Below are 25,668 nucleotides of genomic sequence, written 5' to 3' on the forward strand. Positions count from 1 at the left end.
CTTTCAATGGGTGTGGAAACAAAAAAAGAGAGAGATGTGGACAATGAAGAACTAGGCAAAGCAAAAAAGAAGATAACAAAGATCTTTGATAAAACTTAACGCTTAATCCCAAAGGTGGGTGGAAGGTCTGAGCAAGAGAGGGCTATTTATAGAGAGAGATGGTTAGTGGGCAATGAGCTGTCCACCTCCACTTGACAGACCCAAGGACTGAGGTTTGCGTTGCGCGCCAAGCCAGGTGGTCGCCCTTAATTATTACTTCTTTTTTGTGGAGAGACATATATAGAAAGAGAGAGAGAGTTTATATTGCATTTTAAAAGAAATGCAGCAGAGAGGACTCAGAGGAAGCCGGGAGCAATTATATATATAGCATTGGGCAGGTTACTGGCTTTTTTTTGCTCTTCCGGTATTTTCTTTTTTTGAAGTTCCTATCCCAAAAATTTACAAAGATTTTGGATGGTTGAAGTTTAAAACCTTATAAAAACCAACTCCTGTGCAGCAATAGAATACTTTAAGAGCGGATCCCTATAGATTACATCTGTACGGCATATATATATATATATATATATAGAGAGAGAGAGAGAGAGAGAGAGAGAGTTGACAGGGTCAGAGACGGATCGTATTAAATCAAACGCAAACTATACACGATATAACAGAGAAAAAGGGAAGCAGATCAGGTCATTCTGAACATGAGCGTTTTTGCTCATGCCAACGTCGTGGCCGTCTGTTTGCATTTTGGATGAATGCCACGTGGCTTTGTTGACTTTTGAACTTTTTAAAATGCAAATCGGATGGCCACGATGTCAGCATGAGCAAAAACGCTCATGTTCAGCATGACCTGATCTGCTTCCGAGAAAAAGGGGTCGGGGGGTCCTAAATGGTGCCACGTGAAGGCATGAATGGCAAGCAGGAGGGTAGAAGCTTCGCGTCCCTGTCCTTTTGCTGGAAGTGGTTCGGATCTTACAGGCTTGGCCAGCCGGGTGTCGGTGCCAAGTTGAGAAAACTGCAGCAGGCTGTATCTCGCAGGCAATATGTGGAGATGTGGTGCTGTTTCACCTTTACTGCAGAAGGCTGTATCAGTACTGCAAAGTTCATGAAAGGAGTACTATGTGTGCATATATAATATTTTTCGCATATGCACTCTCTCTGCTTAAGAAAATCAAGTCTATATATTGAAGAAAACTTTATGAGCCATCACCACCAATAATAACTTTTAAGATAGGACCCTTCAAGATATCTTAAAAGTTTAGAGACATTTATCTGCCCAATATCATAAGTTTAATTTTTTTTAATAAAACTAGTTCACTTAAGCAAAGCTACTTTGCAAAGGGCTGCCAGTGAAATACTTAAATTGAGAAAATGAAGACTCATATTAAGTAGATAAAAACTTTGGAAACGACCCCTTCTGCTTTCACATTGAGTTGTTCAGCTCTAGTATCTTTTTCTCTTTTGCTCTTTTTCCTTGTTAGGGATCAAATATTAGAAAATGAAAAAGTGAACCTGCCACCTTGTAAAAGAAGGGGGTAAGCGTTATATTATCACCCGTTCAGAGTAGGAATCTCACACAACTTATGCCACACAAACACACACCCCACATGATGCGTGTACCCTCTCACACTTAGCATCCCTACCTTTACCTTTTCACTCTCATACCAACCTCCCCCTACACACTATAGAGATGGCAAGGCAACCGCAAACCAAATAAGCCCATGTTATTTATTTCTACCTTTTTTTCTTTTTCTTTTTTTTTTGGGGGGGGGGGGAATGATTTCTGTATTCTTTGATCACCACCTATTTGACTGTCAAAACTTGCGTTAAAGCTAGCTACTTTCCCCTGTTCACCAAAATTCTGGTTATATCATTATGAGTTTTCATCTGGTTGCAGAGAAACAGCTGTCTCACTGCAGAAGTCATCTAAAACGTACTGGGCACCAGCAAATGCCTCAATCATAGTTAAGCAACCTACCATGAGTACCGTTCTAAAACCAGTGATTGAATGTGTCAATAACTAGGGAATCTCTGGGTTGAATCCAAAGTTCACTGTAGGCCTATGAAAGTTGGTTGCGGTTGAAATTTGTTTAGGAAAACTTGAACTTGGGCAAAACATCAAACTTGAACTAGGGCAAATCGGAGCTCACATGATGGCTTTAGTTATTAACCCCATCATGCTATTGACTCTAGATGGGTGGCACCCGCAATGGGAAGCAGATCAGGTAAAACAAACGATCAATACAGAAATGACACCTGCCCCTTGTAGTAGGACGGACCCCCCAGCTATTTGCATGCTAACAAGACAAGTCATGTCTTGTGTTAGTGTTTTGTGATAACATTGTGAAATATCGTTTTACCTGATCTGAGCTTCTCATCTTGGTAGAGGGACGGACGTAAGATTGAAGAGTGTATAATTAAGCTTCTCATGGGGACTATAGTATCTAAATTCAGATTTGGTTGGACCGGAGTCATTGATCGCTGATATGGGGTTTAAATCAGTCTTGTGAATCTAGATCAAATTGGGCCAACTTTAGACCTTAAAAACACCACTATGTGGATCCTTTTGCAAGAAGGGGTGCTGAGGATTTTACAAATGTAATTACCTAATTCACAAAGATGTTAGGATCCAGGGGATCCCTTAGATGATTCCTTCTGTAACACCAGCCAATCACATGACACGATTTTGAGTAGGGCGTGGATCCTGTTGCTGTGGGGTCAATATGTAATGCTGTCATATGATTGGCTTGTGTCACGTAAGGGATCACTTAATCAGGCCACCCCAGTACCCCCATATCCCCATTGACGTCACAAAGACATGCTATTTGGACTGTTGGAATCTGTGTTTGGGGGATATGGAATGGCACACTATTAATTCTTTTTTAACAATTTTAAATCATTTGTGTTTTATTATTAATAAATATATTTCTAACTATTAAAAACATACAGTTTATAAATTAAATATGTCAAAAATACGTCTTCTCATGGCCTTTTATAAAATCAAACAACACATTCATGTCTTGAATCTTGCCGTATCTGAATTCTTGTGACAGGCAATTATGACGAAAGTACATGGAAATCTGGAAATAGACCAGGAAAAATTCAGTTGAAGAAGGCGCAAAGAAAACATCCAAGAGAGAGAAAATTCCACTATTTACAAATGGTAAATGTATAAATAAGATGGATACTACCGGACAATGTCCATATCAATGGTTGGTTCCAACTTGGATTCAGAATTCGTTGGATAAACTGCAATCTGATTGGAATCAATATCTTTGAATCCTTACTGGTTCTAAATTTACATTTACAGGCAAAGATCTGGACAGGACGGCCATGGATTAAGCTATTTTTTGGACCTTCATTTGGTTGGAACTTGGTGTTAAAATGATCGTAAATGTGTTGGATCCACTAGTGTTTAAAAAAATAGCTGATCAAGAACAATATCTTTGTAATATATTTAGTTAGTTATTCTAGCCGTATGGTTTAGTTAGTTTGTAATTAGGATTAGGTTAGGTTGTCTTTTTAACTTTTTAGACTTTAGTGTCATTAGAGTCGTTGGATCCCTATTGTGAGCATTATAAATATGGGGTAAAAAACCCTTCTTATAAAATAATTTTTGTGTGAACTTTACCCCCACTTTAATGAGAAATATTTTTCACTCTTTTGTGGTGAAAGATTGTTTGTGAGTTTCTTTTTTAAGTTTCATTTGTGAGCTTTCTCATCTTACATGGTATCAGAGTGATGGTTGTAATCAAGTCATTTATCTCGATGCATTGGAAAGCATGCCACTCAAGTTTTGAAAAAGAGACGTTCTTCATCAAGTATATATAAAAGTGTGATCAAGCAACACTTGGAGGTGTGTTTGTATCTATCATTCGTGGTAGAGTACATCTCATTTTTCTACTCTTTTTATTTTTCTTCCTTCTCCTTATTAAAATCTTGTAAAATGGATGACAATGATAATGTTACCATTAAACCCATCATGCTTAATGATTCAAACTACGTCACATGAGCTTCAATTATGAAGCACTTCGTATAAGTAAAAGGGTTGTGGGGATTAGTAGATGAAACCGACTCAAAACCTAAATTAATTCTTACAAAGATCGAAGGTGAGAAAGAAATACCTCTTACGAAGGTAGAAAAGACTATAATCATTACCACTTACGAGAAAAAGTGAAAAGAATGGAGAATGGCACACGCCAAGATTATGTCTTGGCTCATAAGTAGTGTGAATATAAAAAAATGTTCAAGTATTGCAAAGTTTGAACATGCAAATGACGCTTGAGACTATTTTAAGATAATGTATTCTCTTAAAGACATTGCACACGTGTGCAATCTACAACATTAAGTTTGGAACATGGTTCAAGGAGACAAAAGCATTAAAAAATACTATAATGGCTTGTTCGAGTTATGAGAAGAGTTAGCTCTTCTCAAACTAAAGTGACATTGTCCACATGACATCGAACTCCGCCAAAATCAAATGAATGCGGAACACTTTTTACAATTTGTTAATGGACTAAGATCGGATTTTGAAGTTACCAAGTTTATTTTTCTTTATCGAAGAAAGGTTCCTTCAATTGAAGATACAATAGAAGAATTGAGCATGGAGGAAAATCAACTCAAAAGTAGAATTGTCAAAAGTGATGACGACTCGGTTCTAGCCGTATCTAGATCGGGGAATTATGTTCGCACTTACAAACCTCTAAACTATGAAAGAACGAATGACGAAAATGATTTTGAGAAGAAAAAAATAATTTGTTATTACTGTCATGAGCTAGGACATGTAAAAACTTACTTTCCAAAACTAAAGAAACCATATGAAAAGAAGGTTGCCTTTGTCGGACCTCCACAAAAATCCAATGAATCTTCTATTGAAAGCATGTCTCTAGCACAACTAGTGGAGATACTTCAACCACTGCTCAAGGGGGCGTCTTCCTCTACTGGAGCCACGGTTTCTTTCATTAACATCTCAGATCCAGGTAAATCTCTTTAGCTTCTCGACTCAGGTGCTTCTTTTCATATGATCCCAAATAGTAATATTTTATCTAAATGTCATAACTCAAATGGGTCAAATGTGTTTACTACTGATGGAACATCTCTTGGAATTAAAGGAATAGAAAATTTTGAAAACTCTAAAATGTTTTGTATTCCACAAGTTAGATATCTTCCTAAACTCAATTTAAACCTTTTATCTATTTCATAATTAACTGACCATGGATGTAATGTTTCCTTCTCCCCTCGTGAATGTCGAGTGCAACATCACCAGTCAAGAAAACTGATTAAGGAAGACCATAGAAAAGGAGCCCTGTAGTACATGATTTTTTTGGATATACCTAAGAATACATTATGTTGTAGTATTCAAAAAGTTCACTTAGACTTATGACACAAGAGACTTGGATACCTTAGTGTATCCAAGCTTCAGTTATTTCCAAAGATAGAATTTTTTTGTAATTTTGAGACATTTAAATGTGAAAAGTGTATTATGGGCAAAATGAAAAGACTACCATTTCAAGAGAGAACCTTTGTCACTTCTCGACCACTAGAATTAATACACTCTTATGTGTGAGGCCCGACACCTATTAGCTCAAAATGTGACTTCCTTTATTATGTAATTTTCGTAGATGATTTCACAAGACACGCTTGGATCTATTTTCTTAAATACAAATTTGAAGTTTTTTCACACTTTCAAATATTTCATCAGTTTGTTAAAAATCAATTCAAAGATGATATTTCAATTTTTCGCATTGATTCAGGAGGAGAATTTTTGTCCAAAGAATTTAAGGATTACTTAAACTTGCATGGCATTATACATAAAAAATAATGCCCGTATACTCCTGAACAAAACGGGTTAGCAGAAAGAAAGCATAGGTACATCATAGAAATAACAACCTTACTTATCACACATCAAGTACCAAAGGTTTTTTGGGCTGAAGCCACATTAACTGCAATTTATCTTATCAACAGAATGTCATATTCCTTAAACAATATATCTCCAATTGAAAAAAAAAAATAAACAAATCCCAGATTACTCCAAGTTAAGAGTTTTTGGGTGCAAATTCTTTGTTTTTTCAAACAAAAATGATAAATTCTCTCATCGTATTATTTCATGTATTTTTTTAGGATATGCAAGTCATAAAAAAGGCTATAGATGCTTTGATCTCAAAACTAGAAAAATATATGTCTCAAGAAATGTATCCTTCGTGGAAAAAGAAAGTTTTTTTGAAAACGTGAACTCTAAGAAAATAGATGAATATTCTTTTCTATTGGATCTAGTTCCAAAATTTGTTGAAGATGATATCACAACGAATCTAGAAGAACAACTCGATATGACAAATTAAGAAGATCTTAATCCTTCTGATTGCATTCAGTACTCTAGGCGAGGTAATTTAGAGACACCGTGTGCTCTCAAAAAATACACTAAAGAACAGGAACAAGTACCCACTAGAAAGTCATCGAGAGTCTCTAAAGTTCCCCAAAAATTTATGTCGTATGAGTCTTTTTCACCAAAGTATCAAGCCTATATTGCATTAATACATTCCCATATAGAACCCTCTAACTATTATACAACAAAAGAACAATCTGAATGGGTCGAAGCAATGTCAATAGAATTAAGAGCCTTAGAAAAAGCAAATACTTGGACTATCCAAGATCTTTCATTCGAAAAAAGCCTATCGAATGTAGGTGAGTGTACAAAGTAAAAACCAAGAGCTATGTCACTCTTGAAAGGTCTAAGACTCATTTAGTTGCCAAAGGCTATTCCCAAGAATATAAAATAAATTATGAAGAAACATTTGCTCCAGTTGAATGAATGACTACAGTTAGAATCCTAATAGCCTTAGCATCTTTAAAGAAATGACATATATATCAAATGGATGTTAAAAACACATTCCTCAATGAGAACATAGTTGAAAAAGTATATAGAAAACCACCACCTTGTACTAATATTCTCAAAGGAAAGGCTCTTCGATTAAACAAAGCTTTATATGGACTTAAGCAAGCCCCAAAGGCTTGGTATGATAAATTTAGTCAAGTTATGATTAATTTTGGTTTTCAATTTTGTCTTACCAATACTGCATTGTTTGTTAAGAATTCTAATGCAGGTATCATCATTTTTCTTCTCTATATAGACAACATAATCATCACTGAAAGTGACAAGCAGGGAGTTGCTAACATTAAAAAAATTCTCAAAACACATTTTGAAATGAGTGATTTTGGTTTTTTAATTTTTTTCTTGACATAGAAGTTGCTTATTCTTCCAGAGGCTATTTGCTGACTCAGTCTAAATTGGTCTTGGATATTATTGGCAGATTTGGTATCACAGACGAAAAGAAGGTTGACACTCCTGAAGTTATAAACATCCAAATGAAGATTGATGATGGAGAACCACTTGAAAATCCAACACCTTACAGACAACTTGTTAGAGAACTGTCTTACCTCTCTATTACCAGACCTGACATTGTACATGTCGTCCACTCAGCGAGTCAATTTCAACATGCTCCTACCACTGTTCATATGGGAGTTGTGTTACGCATTATTTGATATATCAAAACTTCAATTTTTCGAAGACTTTTTTTATCTGCTTCTTCCTCCTTTGATTTAACTGCTTATACTGATGTAGATTGGAGAGGTGATCCCAATGATCGATACTCAACTACTGAATTTTATGTGTTTTTAGATGAATCATTGATTTCATGGAGATGTAAGCAACAAAAAGTCTCTCTCTAGTCAACTGAAGTCGAATACAGAGCGATGACTACAACTACTATGAAAGTGGTCTGGCTAAGGTGTCAGATTCATGACATGAGTGTTGAAAGTACATGAGCATCAAGACTATGTTGTGATAACAAAAGTTCTATTTATATTGCCAGCAACCAAACATTCCACGAACACACCAAGCATATCGAAATGGATTGTCACTAAGTACGAAAGGAGTTCCTACATGACATCATTGATCTACCATATGTTAACTCAGAATATCAACTGACATATTTCTTTACCAAACCTCTCACTGCTCCTCGATTTCATTTTCTCTTGGACAAACTTTCGGTTATTCAACCATAAGTTTGAAGGCGAGTATTAAAATATAATAAACATCTATAATATATTTAGTTAGTTATTCTAACTGTATAGTCTAATTAGTTTATAATTAAGATTAGGTTGTCTTTTTAACTTTTTGGACTTTAGTGCTTTTTGACCAAGTCAAAAAGCACTTGTATCATTAGAGCCGTTGGGAGTCCACCGACTCCCTCTTGGCTCCCTATTGTGAGCATTATAAATATGGGGTAAAACCCCTTTGTATAAAATACTTTTTGTGTGGGCTTTATCCTACTTTAATGAGAAATATTTTTCACTCTTTTGTGTGTGCTCTTTTTTGAGTATTTCGGTTTTTGTAAGTGTGTTGTATGAACCATCGTGTTAATTGTGAAAGATCGTTTGTGAGCTTCTTTTTGAAGTTCCGTTTGTGAGCTTCCTCTTCTTACACTTGGAACACCATACATTAATTAAACATTGATATGGACATGGCAAGCATCATAAGGCCGGAAACGGTCTTTGGCTAATATGTTTCATGGTAAGAAAGTTCACCATTGCGTGGAACAAAGTTTTGGAAAGCAGAATTCTATGCACACAAATCATCAGACATTGTGCAATGAAAATAAGACCAAAATTGCTGAACCTGCAACAATTCTACCTTGCATAAACTACGACCAAATTCTTGAACTCCAGCATTCTAACTGAAGATCACGAGTCCATGAAGTTGGAGCATCCAAGTCGACGGCAATAGTTATACCTACATGAACTACAACCAAGTTCATGAACTGTCAGCATTTTCAACAATGATCATGAGTTCATGAAGTCCGATCACTTGAGTTCATGAAGTTTGTTTTGCATAAACTATACAAGCCTAATAGTTTACACCAATGTCCCTATGAAGATGTAACATGCAAGAAATCATCGCTGTGCATGCCTGATACAGAACGTGCAACCAGAAAGAGATCAACCACCCAGTCCTCTGGAACACCAACGGAGTTGATGATGACCCTTTTCCTCACCATTAGTATCCGATGTAAGCAAGTTGACCTATACAGAGGTATCAAGCAAAAGACATAAGTAAATTGGAATTGAAAGTAGCACCAAACTTTCTCACCAGAGAGATACCTGTATGATTTCAGAACTGGAGCTTGGGCGCACATAAGCTGCAAGAATGCTCATGTGGAAAGCCTGCGTTTGATAAGACTTCACATCAAACATAGCTCAACATGAAAACAAAAACATCACAAGGAAGAACCTTGGCAGAAATAGCACAGTATTACAAGACTGCCACCATTCACCAGACAATTGAGGATTCATTTCTCATTGAAAATATCTATCCATCATGACAGGCGATATTCTGCATGCACCCAGTCATTCCCCAAGAGTACATATGTCAATAGAAACATACTGCTAAATCAGAAATCTATAAAACAAGAGAGAATGGGAAACAAGCTAAATTTCCCCCCTGCCAATGCTCTGGCCATAAACAAGCGAAGGAATCAATTCCATTCCATGTAATTTTGCTCCAACTCCCCAACACCAATGCACCATAGAGAAACTACAGAATTTTGAGTTTCCCAGGATTTGCAGGGAGAACCTCTGCAAAATTGGCATTTGACAGAAGTAAAAAAAAAATACTTTTCAGAATGGAAGGAAAAACTATTAGGAAATTTATCTCGCAAACTAGTAGGAAATAATTTAGAATAAACAACATTTTCTCAAGATTCTCCCCAAAAAATTAAAGTACAAAAAAAAGAACACATTTTTATTCATTGCAGAATGAACAAAGCTATCACACATGAAAGTTGAGAAAGAAACTACATAAATGCTCGACCTAATGTCCAGGAATAGGAATTCAAGTAAAAACATAGGAAGTGTAAGAGTATCTTGAATTTATCAATCAGCAGTGAGATAAGAAGTTTACCCGGAATGGATCACCACGAAGAGACTGCACAAAACATGATTTTCTTGAGCCAACACCCTGTAATAGAACATGGATGTTAGATCCATAAAGGTAGTTGCTTGGTCCATGCCTTCACTAAATTTACTTTGGGGGGAAGGAGTGGGGAGGGGAGGGAGGAATGACACTAACCAACAAAAAGGTTTCTCTGTCATCTTTCAAAATCATACTCCAACTTTAATAGATGTTGATAGCAAAAGCTCCCTAAGAGAAGGATTATCTATGGCAGGTTGTTAATTGATTATTAGCAATACATACGTGGAATACTCCAAATACACATGGCAGGTCAGGACTATGATAATTTGAACCTACACTAAATATGTTCCGAGGAAATATTATGCAAGAAAATTCTGTTAGTCCTTACATAGAGCAGTCATTCAAACTCAAAGTAACAAAATAAATTCACCTCCAAAGCAATATCCCGTAGCCTTCTGCCTGTTTGAGCACAGCAAACACGGATGACGCTTTCCTTACAACTCCCACTTATAATATAATCCCCACCATTCATATAGTATGACCTTGTATAATTTTGTGCACTCCCCAATGAAGCAATGTCAAGCTTCATGTGTAGGCTTCCATCCACAGCCAGATGTTGCCTAACCTGTTTCATGAATAAAGGATAATGAACATTGCTGCATAAACGTATCGTTCAGAGCATACCATGTGCTTCAGTAGATTAAACAATACCTCATTGTCAACAGCAGATGAGAGTAAATAACGATCATCAGGAGAGAAGCAAACCATAACATTTCCTCTGCTGCTGGAGGTCGTATAACAAGGATGCAAGGGCTTTTGTCTCAAATCCCACATCTTTATTTCATGGTCAAAAGATGAAGTAGAAAAAATGAAAGGAGAGTGGTGGGCAAACTTGACAACATTTATGTGTTCCTGATGCAAATCTTTACATGTTTGCAGTCGCTTTCCACTGCCTATATCATAGAGTGCCACATCCCTTGTATAACCACTAGCAAGAAAATATTCATCTGTTGAATTAACATGCACAGATGTTAACTGCTCAAATTCTTCAAACGTACATGTAGCAGGATCTGTCTGGTGAACTCTGTCTGAAAATGTTGAACCCAGCCGATGGATATCATATAATTGTAGAACACCATTATCAGAACCAGCAATGAGCTGACAAACAAATTAGAATTAGAAGAATGATGAGAATAAACATTACTAAAAGGGCAAAAGGACAAAATATAAACTCCAATTGCATTCACTCATATAGCATTATCTTTGGAACATGAGCATGCAGGAAGGCCAGTTGACAACATGAAATGATCATCTCAATGAAGAGAACAAAGATAATATGAATGGTGCAAATCTTCCTACCTTTGAAGGGTATCTTTTAAGCCAGCAGAGTCCCAGAACACTATTCAATGAGCCAATAGATGGAGCATAACCAACCATTTTACCGCTTTCAAGGTTGACAATTACTAGCTCTCCATCCAAAGTCCCAAAAACCATAAGACTGGGATCAGAGGGATGGTACTCAAACTGCCGTGGACGAAAACTCTTAGTGTCCTCACTCTCATTGTTTCTGAACTTGGACATTGGATGTGACACTGGCCATATAGCAGAACCAACTTTTGCAGCAGACATTGACCTTGTGAAGGAAATGGAACTCTTACTAATAGGATATGGTTGGTTGAGTTTGAATATTGTCTCCCCCCAAGCATTTCCTCCTCTTTCACGCCTCTGCAAAATATTAAAAACATTTTCTTTGCATCTCCTGTTGTAGGGTAAATATTCAAAATGTTGAGAAAATACCAACTTAGTCTTTTCTCTTTCTGCATCTGTGATGCGCAAGTTATCTAGAACTTTCAGACCAGGCAATGAAGTGATCATATACTCTCTATAATGTTGTTCAAAACAAATAGGTGAGGGATGGTGTGATTTATACTTTTTAAGTGCAAGCTTATGCTTTGGCACATTATTTTCAGAGTTGGGTACCATCTCCAGGCACTGATCATAAACTACCAGGGTGCTGCCTCTTCCAACATTGGATTCAGAAAGTGGTGCTGTTAGACAGTCACAACCACTTAAATGCACCTCGTTCATGCCATCAAACATATCAATTTCATGAATGCCAGGCATAACTCCTTTACAGTTTCTTGTGTAAACAACATCTCCATTTCCTGAAATGAATTCATCATGCAGAGACCATGAAGAATAGCCTCCATCTGTCACAGACAGGAAGGGAGATTTGTCGGAAAAACTAACAGGTCGTGTGCTTGCACTTGGACCATTTTCTATACTGAATCCAGTTAATCTTGAAAGGGAGTTTACTAAGCTAGGTTCCCAGTTGCCAGTTCCCTGATCATGAGCTGGAAAATGTGACTCACTTTCATCTGATGATTCTTCACTTGTGCTATCAGTCGGGCCGTGACTTGCATATGAATCGTCATCAGAATATGCATCATAAAACATCTCTTCTCTGATCGGAGATTCTATCCTTTGAATTATCAAATCCATTCTGCCATTAGATGTAGGACACATACATGGATAAGACTGCAGCTTTACAGAATTATTTTCATCACCTGCAAACGAAATTGCTGTTCCACCAGGTGATGCAGGACACTGTCTGGTGTCACTGCAACACAAGCAATTCTGGAAACGAAGCTCCTTTAGGGAGAGGAGCTTTGACAAAGCAGCACATGTTGTCCAAAGATTAGTAATTCTGGTTTCACACAAAGAGAGTCGGGACAGATTGGGCATAGAATTAAAGCACCCTTTTGGGAAGCAACTAAGGGAAACATTAAAGTCTAAATTTAGTGTATGAAGCTGCATGAAATTCCCAGTGATGTTCAACTTTCGTATACGCCAGGAACCTAAGTTCAAGACTTGGCATGATAAACCCTCCTGGAAGAGATCCCTGTCAGTGCACATTGAGCCAAGGAACACAAGAACAAGACATCAATTCACACAAACTTGGAATGTATTAAGTTCATAAGAAAACCACTAATAATGGTCTGACTTCACTGACAGTAAGAACTTAATAAATTACCATGCTCAAATTAATTCTCCATGATGATGGCAACTAGAAATTTCATATCAACATGGTCATCAAGTTGATTTTGTGTACATTGGTATTTGCGTTAAAAATTTAAAGTAGCATGCTTGCTTTGAAAGCTCTTCACAGCAGCAGTATGACCACCCATCCATCACCCCATCACCCCCAACCCCAATCAAAAAAAGAGGAAGATAAAAAACATAGAAACATAAAAGATAGAGCAGAAAACCACCACCTTGCACAAATATGAGTTACCACTTACCAGGATACCAGTTTGGGGGTAGTCTAATCTGAGATAACAAATGCTTAATAATTTTATAAATCACATGCAATTATTTAAAATTCTGAAGTAAAAGAATACAAAGACTTTGGATCTTGACAATATCTAAGTTTTTACAACTTGAAACCAAATATGAAAGAAAGAACTCAGTTCCTATTCTGTATATCAGGATTTCAAAAAATAAAGCTGAGAGTTTCCATATACTAAGCTCGATAACTAGGTTTCTGCAACTCCATGTATTTCCTCAAAAGGTTCTTCAATTTGAACAACCTAAGTAGAACTCGGACCTTCTTAGAAAATTATTCCAGCAACGAGGGTGGGTGTTGGAATCCACGAGTATAAACCAAGGGATTTTCTTTTCCAAATTTACACGTGAACAGCTTAATCACTCACATATATCCAATTGCAACTAGTTTGACCAACAGCACGAGTTCTAGTACACCATGGTCTTACCATTTTAGTATATAGTTATTTACACCATATCCATGTAAATTTGCATAAGTAGAGCTGGAATATGAAATGCAGCAACTAACAAACTGAAAAGAATGCACATATACAGGCAGCAGTTTGTCACATTTTCTCCCCACATTTTTTGGTTTTGGTCATTTCTCTAAATGCAAACAGGGTAATCATCAGCACATTAGAATACCTAATCGGCTAATCCTCAATAAGGAGACCATTCCCTTACTAAAAAAGATTCTGACTACCACAAATTAGAATTTACCAAGTTATCCAGGTAAATGTTTCATTCATCTATATTTGTATAGGACTTCATCGTAAACAATTGTGAGTTGGCTTTCCACAGAAAAAGGTTCAAGAATTGATACATTGCATGCCTCCATCATATTTCTCATTTTTGGTAACTTTTTAAGCATGCTGTTACTAATGATCAATTGCTTGAGTAATACAAAACTTATCTTTTTGCTTATTGTCATGTTTTAGCTTTTTTACCGCTCTATTTTTATTCTATTATCCATTCTTTTGTTATTTCCTAAAATAATTAGACTTTTTACAGTTTTGTCTCCTCTTGCATTATGTGTAAAACCCGGTTAAAAAAAAGTTTGGACCCAGGTCGGATCCGGACCCGAATTGCCCCCCCCCCCGGTGTTTCTATTTAAACACGGGAGGGTGGGGATTCCCCTTTTACGCAAAAGGGAACCCCGACCCTCTCTTTGTCCTCCCGCTTGTTTCCCCCCTCTGTGCACCTCGCTTGCCGGCAACCCCGCACCAGCGACCACCCCCACCCTCGTCGGCAAACCTGGACCGACGACGCTTCTCCCTCTCTCCCGCTCGTGTTCCGGCCACCCGACACCGGCAGCCTCGCTCGACGCCCTCTCTCTCCCCGAACCCTCTCTCGGGCTCCCTCAATCGTTGGAGCCTCGTCTCACAGGCGAGCCTCCCCCGCTCATTCCTCCCTTTCTTCAAGCCCTCTCTCCAGCTCGTCGTGTTCCAGCCACCGATGCCGGAACCCTTGTCGCACCTGTGACCCCGTGCAGGCGTGCAACGTCTCTCGTCGGCGACACCTTCCCCCTTTTTCCGGCCACCTCTCAGATAACCCCTAACCATCTCTCTCTCTCTCGGTCTCCCGCTCTCCGTGTCCTCTCTCAAAGGACGGGGAGGGGCGCAACCCCTCCCCTTGCGTTTTGATCGGGGGAGGGGTGTCTTTCCCCTCCCCGCTCCTTGTTTCCTCTTAGAGGATGGTGTTAAAATGTATCATTCAATCTTTGTAATCTTATATATATTATATATATAAAGGATGATGCATATACATATATGGTATATATGCATATGTATCTTCCTAATTATATATATAAAATATATATTTCTCTATTATTAGGCATAGGGGTAGTTTAATCATTTCCCCTTTTTACGCATATTCCATTTGGAATATGTTTGTAATTTTATTTTTGTTTTTGTTTTTTTTTTATTTTTTCATTTTTGTGGTTTGCGCCACCTAGGGAGGCTCCCCAAAGAGTCATTGGGGAGCCCCCAACGGTCACAAATGTGACCGTTGGGGGCTCCCAACGACTCCTTTGGGAGCCCCCTATGTGGCTCCTCTCTTGTTATAAATAGGGGTCTCCCCCTTGTAATTTATTCACTCCTTTGGAGGAGCTTTTGCTCCATGTAATGGGTGTTACACCCTTCCTCTCTTCAATAATATCAACTTATGCCTTATAGGCATTTTTGCCCCTTTGTGGGTTTATGTGTTAGCACATCATGTGCTTGTGTTTTCTCCTTTAGTGGGTATATTCGCACTTTATGTGCATGTGTATTGGTTCATTATTGAACCTAATATATTCAAAGCCGTTTCCTCACATGGTATCAAAGCAAGGTTGGGATCGAGTTGCTCTTTGTTGCATTGGGAAGCGTGCTATTCAAGAAATTTTAAAGAAGAATGGTGAAGTTCTCGTTTCTCTCTTTTGCTTCCTAAAATTATTTGGTATGCATTATATTTCTTTAAGTATTATGCATTATGAAGAATTAGATATGTTTTTGCATATGTGTTTCTCTCTTTTGCTTCTTAAAATATTTGGTATGCATTATATTTTTTTAAATATTGAGCATTATAAAGAATTAGATATGTTTTTGCATATGTGTTCTCCATGTCATTATGAGTTTGGATTCTTAACAATTCCATTGAACTTTTTATATTATTCTCTTTCGTATGTCTTTTCTTGAGAAATAAGTTTTTTAAAGAAAGTTATGTTAGAAGTAAAATGTTTGTGAGAGATGTAGCATTGCTCACATACTCTCATCATAATTATTTCATATTAAAGGTATGTGTTTACCCTCTAAAATGTCCTATATGAGGTTTTTTCATAATAACATGTGTCTTTGAAAAATAATGTTTTATTTTCCTACCTAATGAGTTCTTTTTCATACGAGCAATGTTTGATTAAGAAGGCATTTTTATAATATCGGTTGAATTAAGTTTTTAAAATGATCTCATAAAATATGGTTATTCTCTTTTCATTCTTCAATTCAATTTCAAGAATATGTTTTATTATAAGATTTATGGTCTTCATTAATGTTGCATACTTATTACATATGTTTTAAATATTTCATGTTGTGTTTATTTAAAACATATTCATGCCATTGGTTATAATCTATTAAGTCATATAATATTATGAATTTTTGTTTATAGATTTATGCCATAACGCAATCCTAATATTCTCTTTGGGATTTTCTCCACTTTAATAGTTTCCCTCTTCCTTTCGTATGTACCCTCATTTGAGAATTTTGTTTGTTGAATCTCTCTTTGAAAGGCCTTTTGATCCTTGTGAATCTTCTTATGAGTATATACTCTTTGAGAAGATTTCATGATTGTTATAAGCTTCTTTTTAATATTGGTTTTTTATGAGATTGTGAAAGCTTTAGAGTCTCAAGCATTTGCTCCTTTTATAAAATACATGCATTATTGCATGTTTGCTATTATTATGCTTTTTGCGTATTTTGTTCAAGTGTTGTGAGAGTGTCTTCGTACACTTCTTTTATAAAGTATTCATGCTTGTATGTGTATTGTCTATTCATAGACATTTTCACATGGTACTCTCTTTTCAATAAAGAGATGATATATATTGCCTTCCTTAGGGCTTGTTTTGTCCCTTATTGGACTTGTGAGATTGTTTCTTTTATCATTATAAGTGCTTCTGCAATATCTTGTTACATGCCTTAAATTTGCTCATTTAAGATTATTGTCATTCTACATCTTGGTATGCATATAATTGCTTGATTTGATTCTTGGATTATTCCAAATCCATCCTCACACATGACATTGCTTAAATATTTCATGTTGTGTTTATTAAGTCTTTTGATAATGATCATGATTGAACATAATTTCGTATTTATGCAAAATTATTATAAGGCATATTGTTGTGATTAATTATGTTGGACCTTTGAATCAACCCTCTTTGTAAAATCACATATTTGGAAAATGATTTCCCTAAGTGTTCATTGCCTTTTTATGACATTTATTTTTATCCATCACAAGTTATACGATGCATCAATCCTTTTTGTATGGCCTTATTGTTATATTAGAGATGATTGTTGAGGTGAGTTAAGGGCACCTTGTGTTATGTCATTTTAGATTGTCCAATTATCATATTAAAGATGGTTGTTGAGGTGAGTTATGGACACCTTGGGACTCTAGAATGATTTGTTATATGATCTCTAATTATGAGTGTGTCACTCATTTTTTTTTTGCCATTGATCTTATGGATGCTCTTATTTATATATAAATGTGATGGATATATCGTGTTTTGGAACCTTAAATGTTTTAAGGTATATTTAATTCAAGGGTGTTGGGGATTATTGCCCAACCTTTTATTGCTTATTAATCTTATGAGTGCATTTGCACATTTGTGATTTAGTGTTTTGTGCTTATGTGCACAAGTGTTCCAAGTGTTCTTGTTGTGCGTATGTGCACATATTTATTTTCAAAATATTGTCCAAAGTTTTATTTATATGTTTGTCATTACAAGTTTTATTGCCTCAAAAGTCTTCTCCTCTTATACCTCTTATCTAAGTGTCATCATATGTAGACAAGACATATTATTACACCATCGTATGTTGGTAGCCCTTTGTTGGCTTTGTTCTCTTGGTCTAGTAGCTGAACACACTTGTCTTGAGTGTTATTATATATAGACAAGGCACGTTGATTCACACCATGGTGTGTGATCTTTAGTCCATGTTGGCATTTGTGTCCTTATTCTAGTCGCTGAGATGTATGCCCATGGTTGGCTTCTTTCACTCATTTCAAGTGTCATTTTATGTAGACAAGAGATGTATTGTGTTTTAGCCCATGGTTGACTTGATACTCTTGTTCTAGTAGCTGAACATACTCGGTCTTGAGTGTATTTTTACGTAGACAAGAGATGCTTTTGGTCCATGTTGGCGTGTATTCTCTTGGTCTTATCGTTGATGCACTCATTTCAAGTATTATTACATGTAGACAAGAGGTTCTTTTTCACACCTTTGTGTGTGTTCTTAGCCTTTAATGGGGGTTTTGGAGGACTAATGATGTAGTTGCTTGTAATGGATGAATTATTGTTGAAATTTGTGAAATTTCATTCATATTTTGTCTTTTAAAGATACAAGTGAATCATATCACTAATATGCACATTTTAAAATCAAATTGATTTTTTGGTCACCTTTTATATTTGATATGCAAAATGAGTTTTTGTAATTACAATCATTTGAGTGAGATGTTCCTAAATGTGAAAGGTTCTCTACTCAAATAACTCTCATTATTTTGCCTCTTAAGTGGACTTAAAACCTTTTGAACTCTTGTGTTTTATACACTCTTTTTTTTATGCTCTTGAGCATTTCCCTCTTGAAATCGTTTTCAAAGGACTTGCTAAAATCAATAACACTTGTCTTTCTATCTTATCGGCTCATGTAATATTACTTGACTAAAGTATGATTGGAGCATGATCATTAATGACTCTTTTAGGTGTTGATTCATTTCATGATATTGTATGCATATGCTCATTATGGCCTTTTGGCCCTCATTCAATAAATTATGTGTAACTTATGCCTCTTCGTAGGCTTCTTGTGGTGTTCCTTGTGGACCATTATGTTATTCCTCGTTATGAGTAGGGATGGCAGTGGGGCGGGGCGGGGGACAAGGTTTCCACCCCCGCCCTGCCTCAAAATTTTATCCTCCATCCCCGCCCCACCCCGCCTCCGCGGCGGGGATGGATTTTATCCTCCACCCCCGCCTCCATCCCCGTTTCATACCCTTCATCCCCGGTCCAAACAGGGATGAGGCGGGGCGGGGCGGGGATATTGCGGGGAAAAGTGGTCGGGGCGAGGTTGGGGCGGGGATTAGGCAGGGATTAGGCGAGGATCGTGGCGGGGACGGGGCGGGGCGGGGAAAAGTGCACGTCCACCCCCGCCCCGCCTCCACGGCGGGGATGGATTTTATCCTCCACCCCCGCCTCCATCCCCGTTTCATACCCTTCATCCCCGGTCCAAACGGGGCGAGGCGGGGCGGGGCCCCGCTTTCCCCCGGTCCACTGCCATCCCTAGTTATGAGGTTATGTTTGTCCAATGTTGGACTTTATGAATGCATTATGCATTCTTGTAATTCATTTCCGCTCCCTCTTCAACATGGTATATGATTATGAAAAATTGGTTTTCTAAAATCATTTTGCATACATAAATAATTATCTTGTTCCATCAAATCCTGTGATGAATTATGCATAGAATATCTTTTTGCACCATTACTTTTGGATGAATTATATTATATGTTTTTTTGGTTAATTCATCTTATTTGGAATATTTCACTTGATTAAAGTGCAAAAATATCTTTTACTTGGACCTCTTCTTGATTTGTTCCACAGGATCTTGAAGATGAGAGGAAAAGAAGTACCTTGGATAGATCATGAAAGGTGCTCATCGTTAAAGACTTTGGAGGAAGACATTTGCAAATTTCAATGGCTTTTGGACTGAAGGCTCTTGAAGCCTTGAGATTCTTCCTCTTGCATTCTTCAATCTTTTCGTTCCCCCACACAAAGTTTGAGGGGGGGTGTTAAAATGTATCATTCAATCTTTGTAATCTTATATATATTTTATATATATAAAGGATGATACATATACATATATGGTATATATGCATATGTATCTTCCTAATTATATATATAAAATATATATTTCTCTATTATTAGGCATAGGGGTAGTTTAGTCATTTCCCCTTTTTACGCATATTCCATTTGGAATATGTTTGTAATTTTATTTTTGTTTTTGTTTTTTTTTATTTTTGTGGTTTGCGCCACCTAGGGAGGCTCCCCAAAGAGTCGTTGGGGGCTCCCAACGACTCCTTTGGGAGCCCCCTATGTGGCTCCTCTCTTGTTATAAATAGGGGTCTCCCCCTTGTAATTTATTCACTCCTTTGGAGGAGCTTTTGCTCCATGTAATGGGTGTTACACCCTTCCTCTCTTCAATAATATCAACTTATGCCTTATAGGCATTTTTGCTCCTTTGTGGGTTTATGTGTTAGCACATTATGTGCTTGTGTTTTCTCTTTTAGTGGGTATATTCGCACTTTATGTGCATGTGTATTGGTTCATTATTGAACCTAATATATTCAAAGCTGTTTCCTCACAGATGGGAAGGGGTTGCGCCCCTCCCCTTGCACGCTGAATCAGGGAGGGGGAGTGTTGTTTTCCCCCCTCGTTGTTTTCTTCATCTTCTTTTTTCTTTTTCTCCTTTTTCTTTTCTTCTTTTCTCCCTCTGATTATTGCAGAGGGGAGGGCGCCTCTGTCCTCCCCCTCTCTCGCTCTAGGTTGGTTTCGCAGTGGAGGGGCTCGGCCCCTCCCTGCTCCCTTCTGTCAGGCAAACAGGACGGGGGTTGTGCCCCTGCCCCCTTTCCCTGTTCAGTCAGGCCGGCGGGCAAGGGCATGCCCCCTGCCCCTGCTTCTTTTTCGGACTGGACAGCGGGTAGGGTTTGTGCCCCTGCCCCTTCCCTTCTTTCCCTATTGATCGGCGGGCAGGGGAAGCGCCCCTGCCCCTTCCTCTCTTCTTCTGTTGATCGGCGGGCAGGGACGCAACCCTGCCCTCTTCGAGGTCTTGACCCCATTTTGGTTCCAAGTATTTGAGTTTAGCAGGTTAAGTTCTCACCTTTTTTCTTTTCGCAGCTTGCGCAACGGATCCAGCTCGTGCCCCGGGGCCCGAGCCTTTTGTCACCTATGCTCGGAGGCATCCGCAACCCCGAAACTCCCCAAAGTAGGGGAAAGTTGCGCAAAAGGACAATGGACGAACTAAATTAAACAATTAATACTAAAATTAAAAAAGGACAAATATATATATATATATATATATATATATATATATATATTTAACTCAAGGATGCGGTTTCGTGATCCTTGTCCTTTTCTTTCTGTCATTTACCGCTTTCTGTCTTTACTTTGCCGTCGTGCTTTAATGCACAAGCTTTTGCTTTCACATTTACTGCTTCTGTATTTACTTTGCCGTCGCACTTTAGTGCACAGACTACTGTTTTTGCATTTACTGCTTTCTGTCATTTACTTTGTCGTTGCACTTTATTGCACAGGCTATTGTTTTTCCATTTACTATTTTCTGTCATTTACTTTGCCACCGTGCTATTACGTGCACAGGCTATTGCTTACGAAATTTATTTGGCCGATGTACAATTTCGTACATCGTGCATTGCTTATGCAGTTTATTTAGCTCATTGTGTGGTTTCACACATCGAGTCTCGCTTTATGTTAATTACTTTGCTGCAGTGCTAGAATGTGCACAAGCTTACGCTTACACTTAAAAACGCAGATTTGCGCATCCTTGCCTAGTCTTTTAAAAAAAGATTTTCATGCAAGATTTAAATATTTGAAATATTCGTTGTTTCAAAAGACAAAAATCAAACTTTTGGCGATTGCACATTCGCAACCAAGTCTTTCCCTCAACCTAGCATAACCCTAAGAGTTACGTACGGTCGTTCGTTTTGATATTCGATAATGACTCGGATATCCCCGGCCAAAGGTACAGGACATTGAGATTTTCTAAATAGAGTTGGGGTTACATTGTAGTATATGTATTTACATAAATGCAACCCTGTAGGACACGCAAGAGCGTATCCTATCCTACCTGTTTCTTACTTGCTCGTTTTTGAAAGACACGGGTTTGCATATGAGCGTTAGAATTTTAAAGAAAAGAAATTCCTTGCGAGAATCCAGTTTTCTAAATACGTATTTTTGCAAAGGAGAGTCTGCTCGCTTTTAAGTGACGAAATTGCAACTAAGCTTTCCCAAGTCGACGCATTTGGGAGAAATATTTTACAACTTCAGCTTAAGCTTTTAAAATGACTCGGATAACCCCGGTTGGGGGCATGAGCAGGTGTTTGGGCGGGTTCATCACACAGTATCGCAAGACATGCGCAACATGCTGATACTACGATAACTAGATGAGAGATCTGTGGCGATCTCATATCGTGCAAATTGCACAAGAATATACAAGTGTTAGGTCAAACTAAATATTTGTTGCATCGTTTCTTTTACAAAACATTGAGTTGAGGTTTCTTTTGAGACACCAATACCCTTCTCATTGTAGCTGTACTTTTAGACAGGCACGACATGTTTTACGATGATTGGATGAGGTTCGTGCAACCTCAAAGCAAGTGAATGACACTTTGTGAAAATCATTTACATAGTAATGTTTCACCTTCACAGGTGAGATGCTCGTGTTGGTTTAAAGGAGCAGAGCATGGCAAATGTAAACTAAAATGATTACATCGTTTCTTTTACAACACATTAAAGCTGAGATTTCTTTCTGAGAAACCTATACCCCTCTCATCGTAGTCGTACTTTTAGACAGGCACGACATGTTAGCACTACGATGATTGGATGAGAGGTTTATGATAACCTTGCAACGTACAAAGGCACAATGATGAAATGAAAATCACATAAATGGTCACGATTCGCCTTCAGAGGCAAGATGCTCGAGCGGGTTTGAAAAACCAGAGCATGCAGAATGGGTCTTCAGTTGAATAAAACCTGACACACCCATTCACCCCATTGTTTTTTGTCAAGGGAGATGATGGATGGTACAAAAACTTCGATTGACAGGTTGTTAACAACCACCCCTTGGGCAAATGACTTAGTGTCTCTAGTCATCGGAGTTAGGGGACGGGACTGCCGAAAATTATTCTAAGTGGTAGATCCCATAGACTTTTGCAGAAGTTGGATGTATCCCTTGCTACGTATGCTTTTGAAAAATTCTCTCTCGGTCACTGGCGACTTCCCCTTAGGAGCGAACTTAGCTAACTACCCGGAGTATAAAAAATATATGGCATATTAAACTCCCTCATTAGTCTCAGTTGTTTCTACGATTTATGCATGTGCATACCCGCAGGCCAGCGAATATCGAAACAAAGATATCTTGCTCATAATAATTACTGAATTGTGTATTATGTACGAATTTGATGCATATGTTAGATTTGCTCACATTACTTGTTAAATTACGTATCATGTATAAATTTAATACATGTCACATTTGTTCACATTACCTGTTGAATTGCTTATCATGTATGAATTAAATGTTTATGCTAGATTTGATCTTTACTGTTTTACTTGTGCGCACCTACCAATTTTTCATAAAACTGACCCATCTTATGGGTACAGGTGATGATTAGGTCAGTACGGCATGTGATGGCACGATGACGTGATGAGATCAAGATGAGACTTTTTCCCTTACGTTTTGCTTCTGAGGATATTTCTATAATTTTGCATAAGAGTTTTCTTGAAAATTCCTCTTTGTATAAACTCTAAATTATCAAAACTGCATTTCTTTTTAATCTATTTTGGTTTTGAATGAACATAGTTTCAAATCCGTTGTGTGAAGAAAAAGATTTCACAAGTAATGCGCCCAAGGTCTGTTGACTTGTTTCAAAAATATCATTTTTTGCTGAATTACTATTTAAAACTCTGATAAATGAATTATTACAAGGCTTTCAAAATTTTCCTAAAAGTTACAAGTTCGGGATTTTTGGGGCGTTACATTATATACCAATTCTTTGTGATCAATAATAGCAAGTACACCAGCCCTGAGAGGGTACTTTTGCGATTCAATTTCTTGCACAAAAAGGGCTAATAGTAATGTGATTTTTTTTATTCACAAGTGAGAAAAATTACTTTATTTCATCTCAATTCCTCTGAATTGTTGCTTGAAGATAGACATGCACCATCAGCTCAGGGGCACTTGGTGGTGCAACATTTGCATAGGACTCTCTTTGTGTGTGTGTGTGTGTTGCAGAAACAAGGGCTACCCTGTGAAACATAACCTAATTTTGCAAGCAAGTGAAAGGAATTTGTTGTCCAAATCATCTCAGATTTCTGCAGTGATTGCCCCACAAGCTGATTAAGGCAAGTGTATATGTCTCCAAGCTAAATAGTGGTGGATTAATTTTTAAAAAAAGTACAGATTATATCACACAACAGAACATTGTTCATACTAAAGTCACCAATATCAGTATCATAATAATACTGCAAGAAGCTTCTATGGAGAATTTGAAGAAGTTGATCTGCACCAGAAAGATCTTAGAGAAAAATGATCATTCAGCAGTGCAATCTGATAGGGTAGTCTAATTAATTAGTACATTGCTTAACAAGGTAAATAAGTATGGGCTGTGTACATGGAATAAAGTTTCCCTAGTACTATGCATTGCTGAACACGATGTCAAGAAAGGCAGCCCCAATTCACAATGAATGTGCATATGTGTGGACACGAGCACATGCACGTGAAAATATAATGCAACACTCCAGGTGCTTAATATTTACCATTAATGTGAAATTGTACCTCAAAAAGAGGATAAATTATGCAAACAACTTAAGAAAACCATGCCCACAAGGGCTCCGCTCATCTGGTAGGGGCAACTTGTGAATGTCACCAATTTGATGGGACATCACAAGTTCAAAACTCACGTTGGTGTCCTTTGCTGCAAGGTCAAAGCTGAGTGTACTCCCCAGGGGAACCTCCAGGGTTTTACCAACCAGAGGCCAGCCAATGTGTGGTTGGTGATGGGAAGAGTTTTTCCCTTGGATTATCCGAAAAAAAAACTTAAGAAAACCACAGTTAGAAAAGCCAAGCTGATGTTCAATTTGGTCCATTTCAAATAAGATTTTGGACAAAGACACTGTGGAATATATAATGTCACACAGTTCAACAGAGTAATTACTGCTACTTACCTTATAAAATCTTTACCACATGAAGCATCTGCCAGATCAACTATCCGAACCTTTTGACCGACCAAACGAACCAGAGATAAAATAAACCTACAGTTGAAAACTGCACATGGTGTCTTGTGTAGGAAATCAACTGCCTCAATCTCAGATAAGCCAATTACAGAAAACACATCAATGAGAGTGGGAATATCAGATTCCCTTATCTGGTCCAAGAGTACCTCAAAGCAACACACCTTCTTGAGGGATCTTAGGACTCTGGCCTGAAAAACCAAGGTAAATGTCAATACAAATCATAAGGAAAAGATTAAACATGAAAAAGAAAAAACAAAAGGCACCAGAATACACGTTTAATGTGAATATACAATTGTATAAAAAATACACACAACTAGTTGTGAAAAGAACATCTCAACTCCTTGTTAATGACGGATGACAAATTAGTAACCACAAAGCAGACATAGCTTGTGGCTATTGAAATTAGCACCTCTGAATTGATGGAAGATATCCAAACCAGTAATTTGGTGATTTCATTCAGGAGAAGCACCCTATAAATTACAAACCTAACAAACAACTGGAAATTACTACTGATCCTACATTAAAAAAGTAAGTTATTTGGTCAAGATCTTTGATACACATTTAAAATACATAAGATACACAAATGGCTTAGGCATCTACAAACAGCATTATCATTCCCATCTTACTT

At 37.6% G+C, this 25,668-nt stretch overlaps 1 protein-coding gene across 1 annotated transcript; it reads right to left on the reverse strand.

Annotated features, from left to right (window-relative positions):
• Nucleotides 1-8,850: 8,850 nt before the first annotated feature.
• LOC149834981 (protein DWD HYPERSENSITIVE TO UV-B 1-like) lies at nucleotides 8,851-25,255 on the reverse strand (the record flags this gene model as incomplete). Its single annotated transcript, XM_090009497.1, has 7 exons — nucleotides 8,851-9,063; nucleotides 9,142-9,204; nucleotides 9,941-9,997; nucleotides 10,383-10,577; nucleotides 10,664-11,110; nucleotides 11,312-12,854; nucleotides 24,972-25,255. Coding segments are annotated over 7 exons (2,673 nt in total), but the record flags the coding sequence as incomplete, so codon positions are not given.
• Nucleotides 25,256-25,668: the final 413 nt, after the last annotated feature.

Source organism: Nuphar pumila, chromosome 6 (genome assembly GCF_984573655.1).
Source record: "Nuphar pumila chromosome 6, dmNupPumi1.hap1.1, whole genome shotgun sequence".
NCBI lineage: Eukaryota > Viridiplantae > Streptophyta > Magnoliopsida > Nymphaeales > Nymphaeaceae > Nuphar > Nuphar pumila.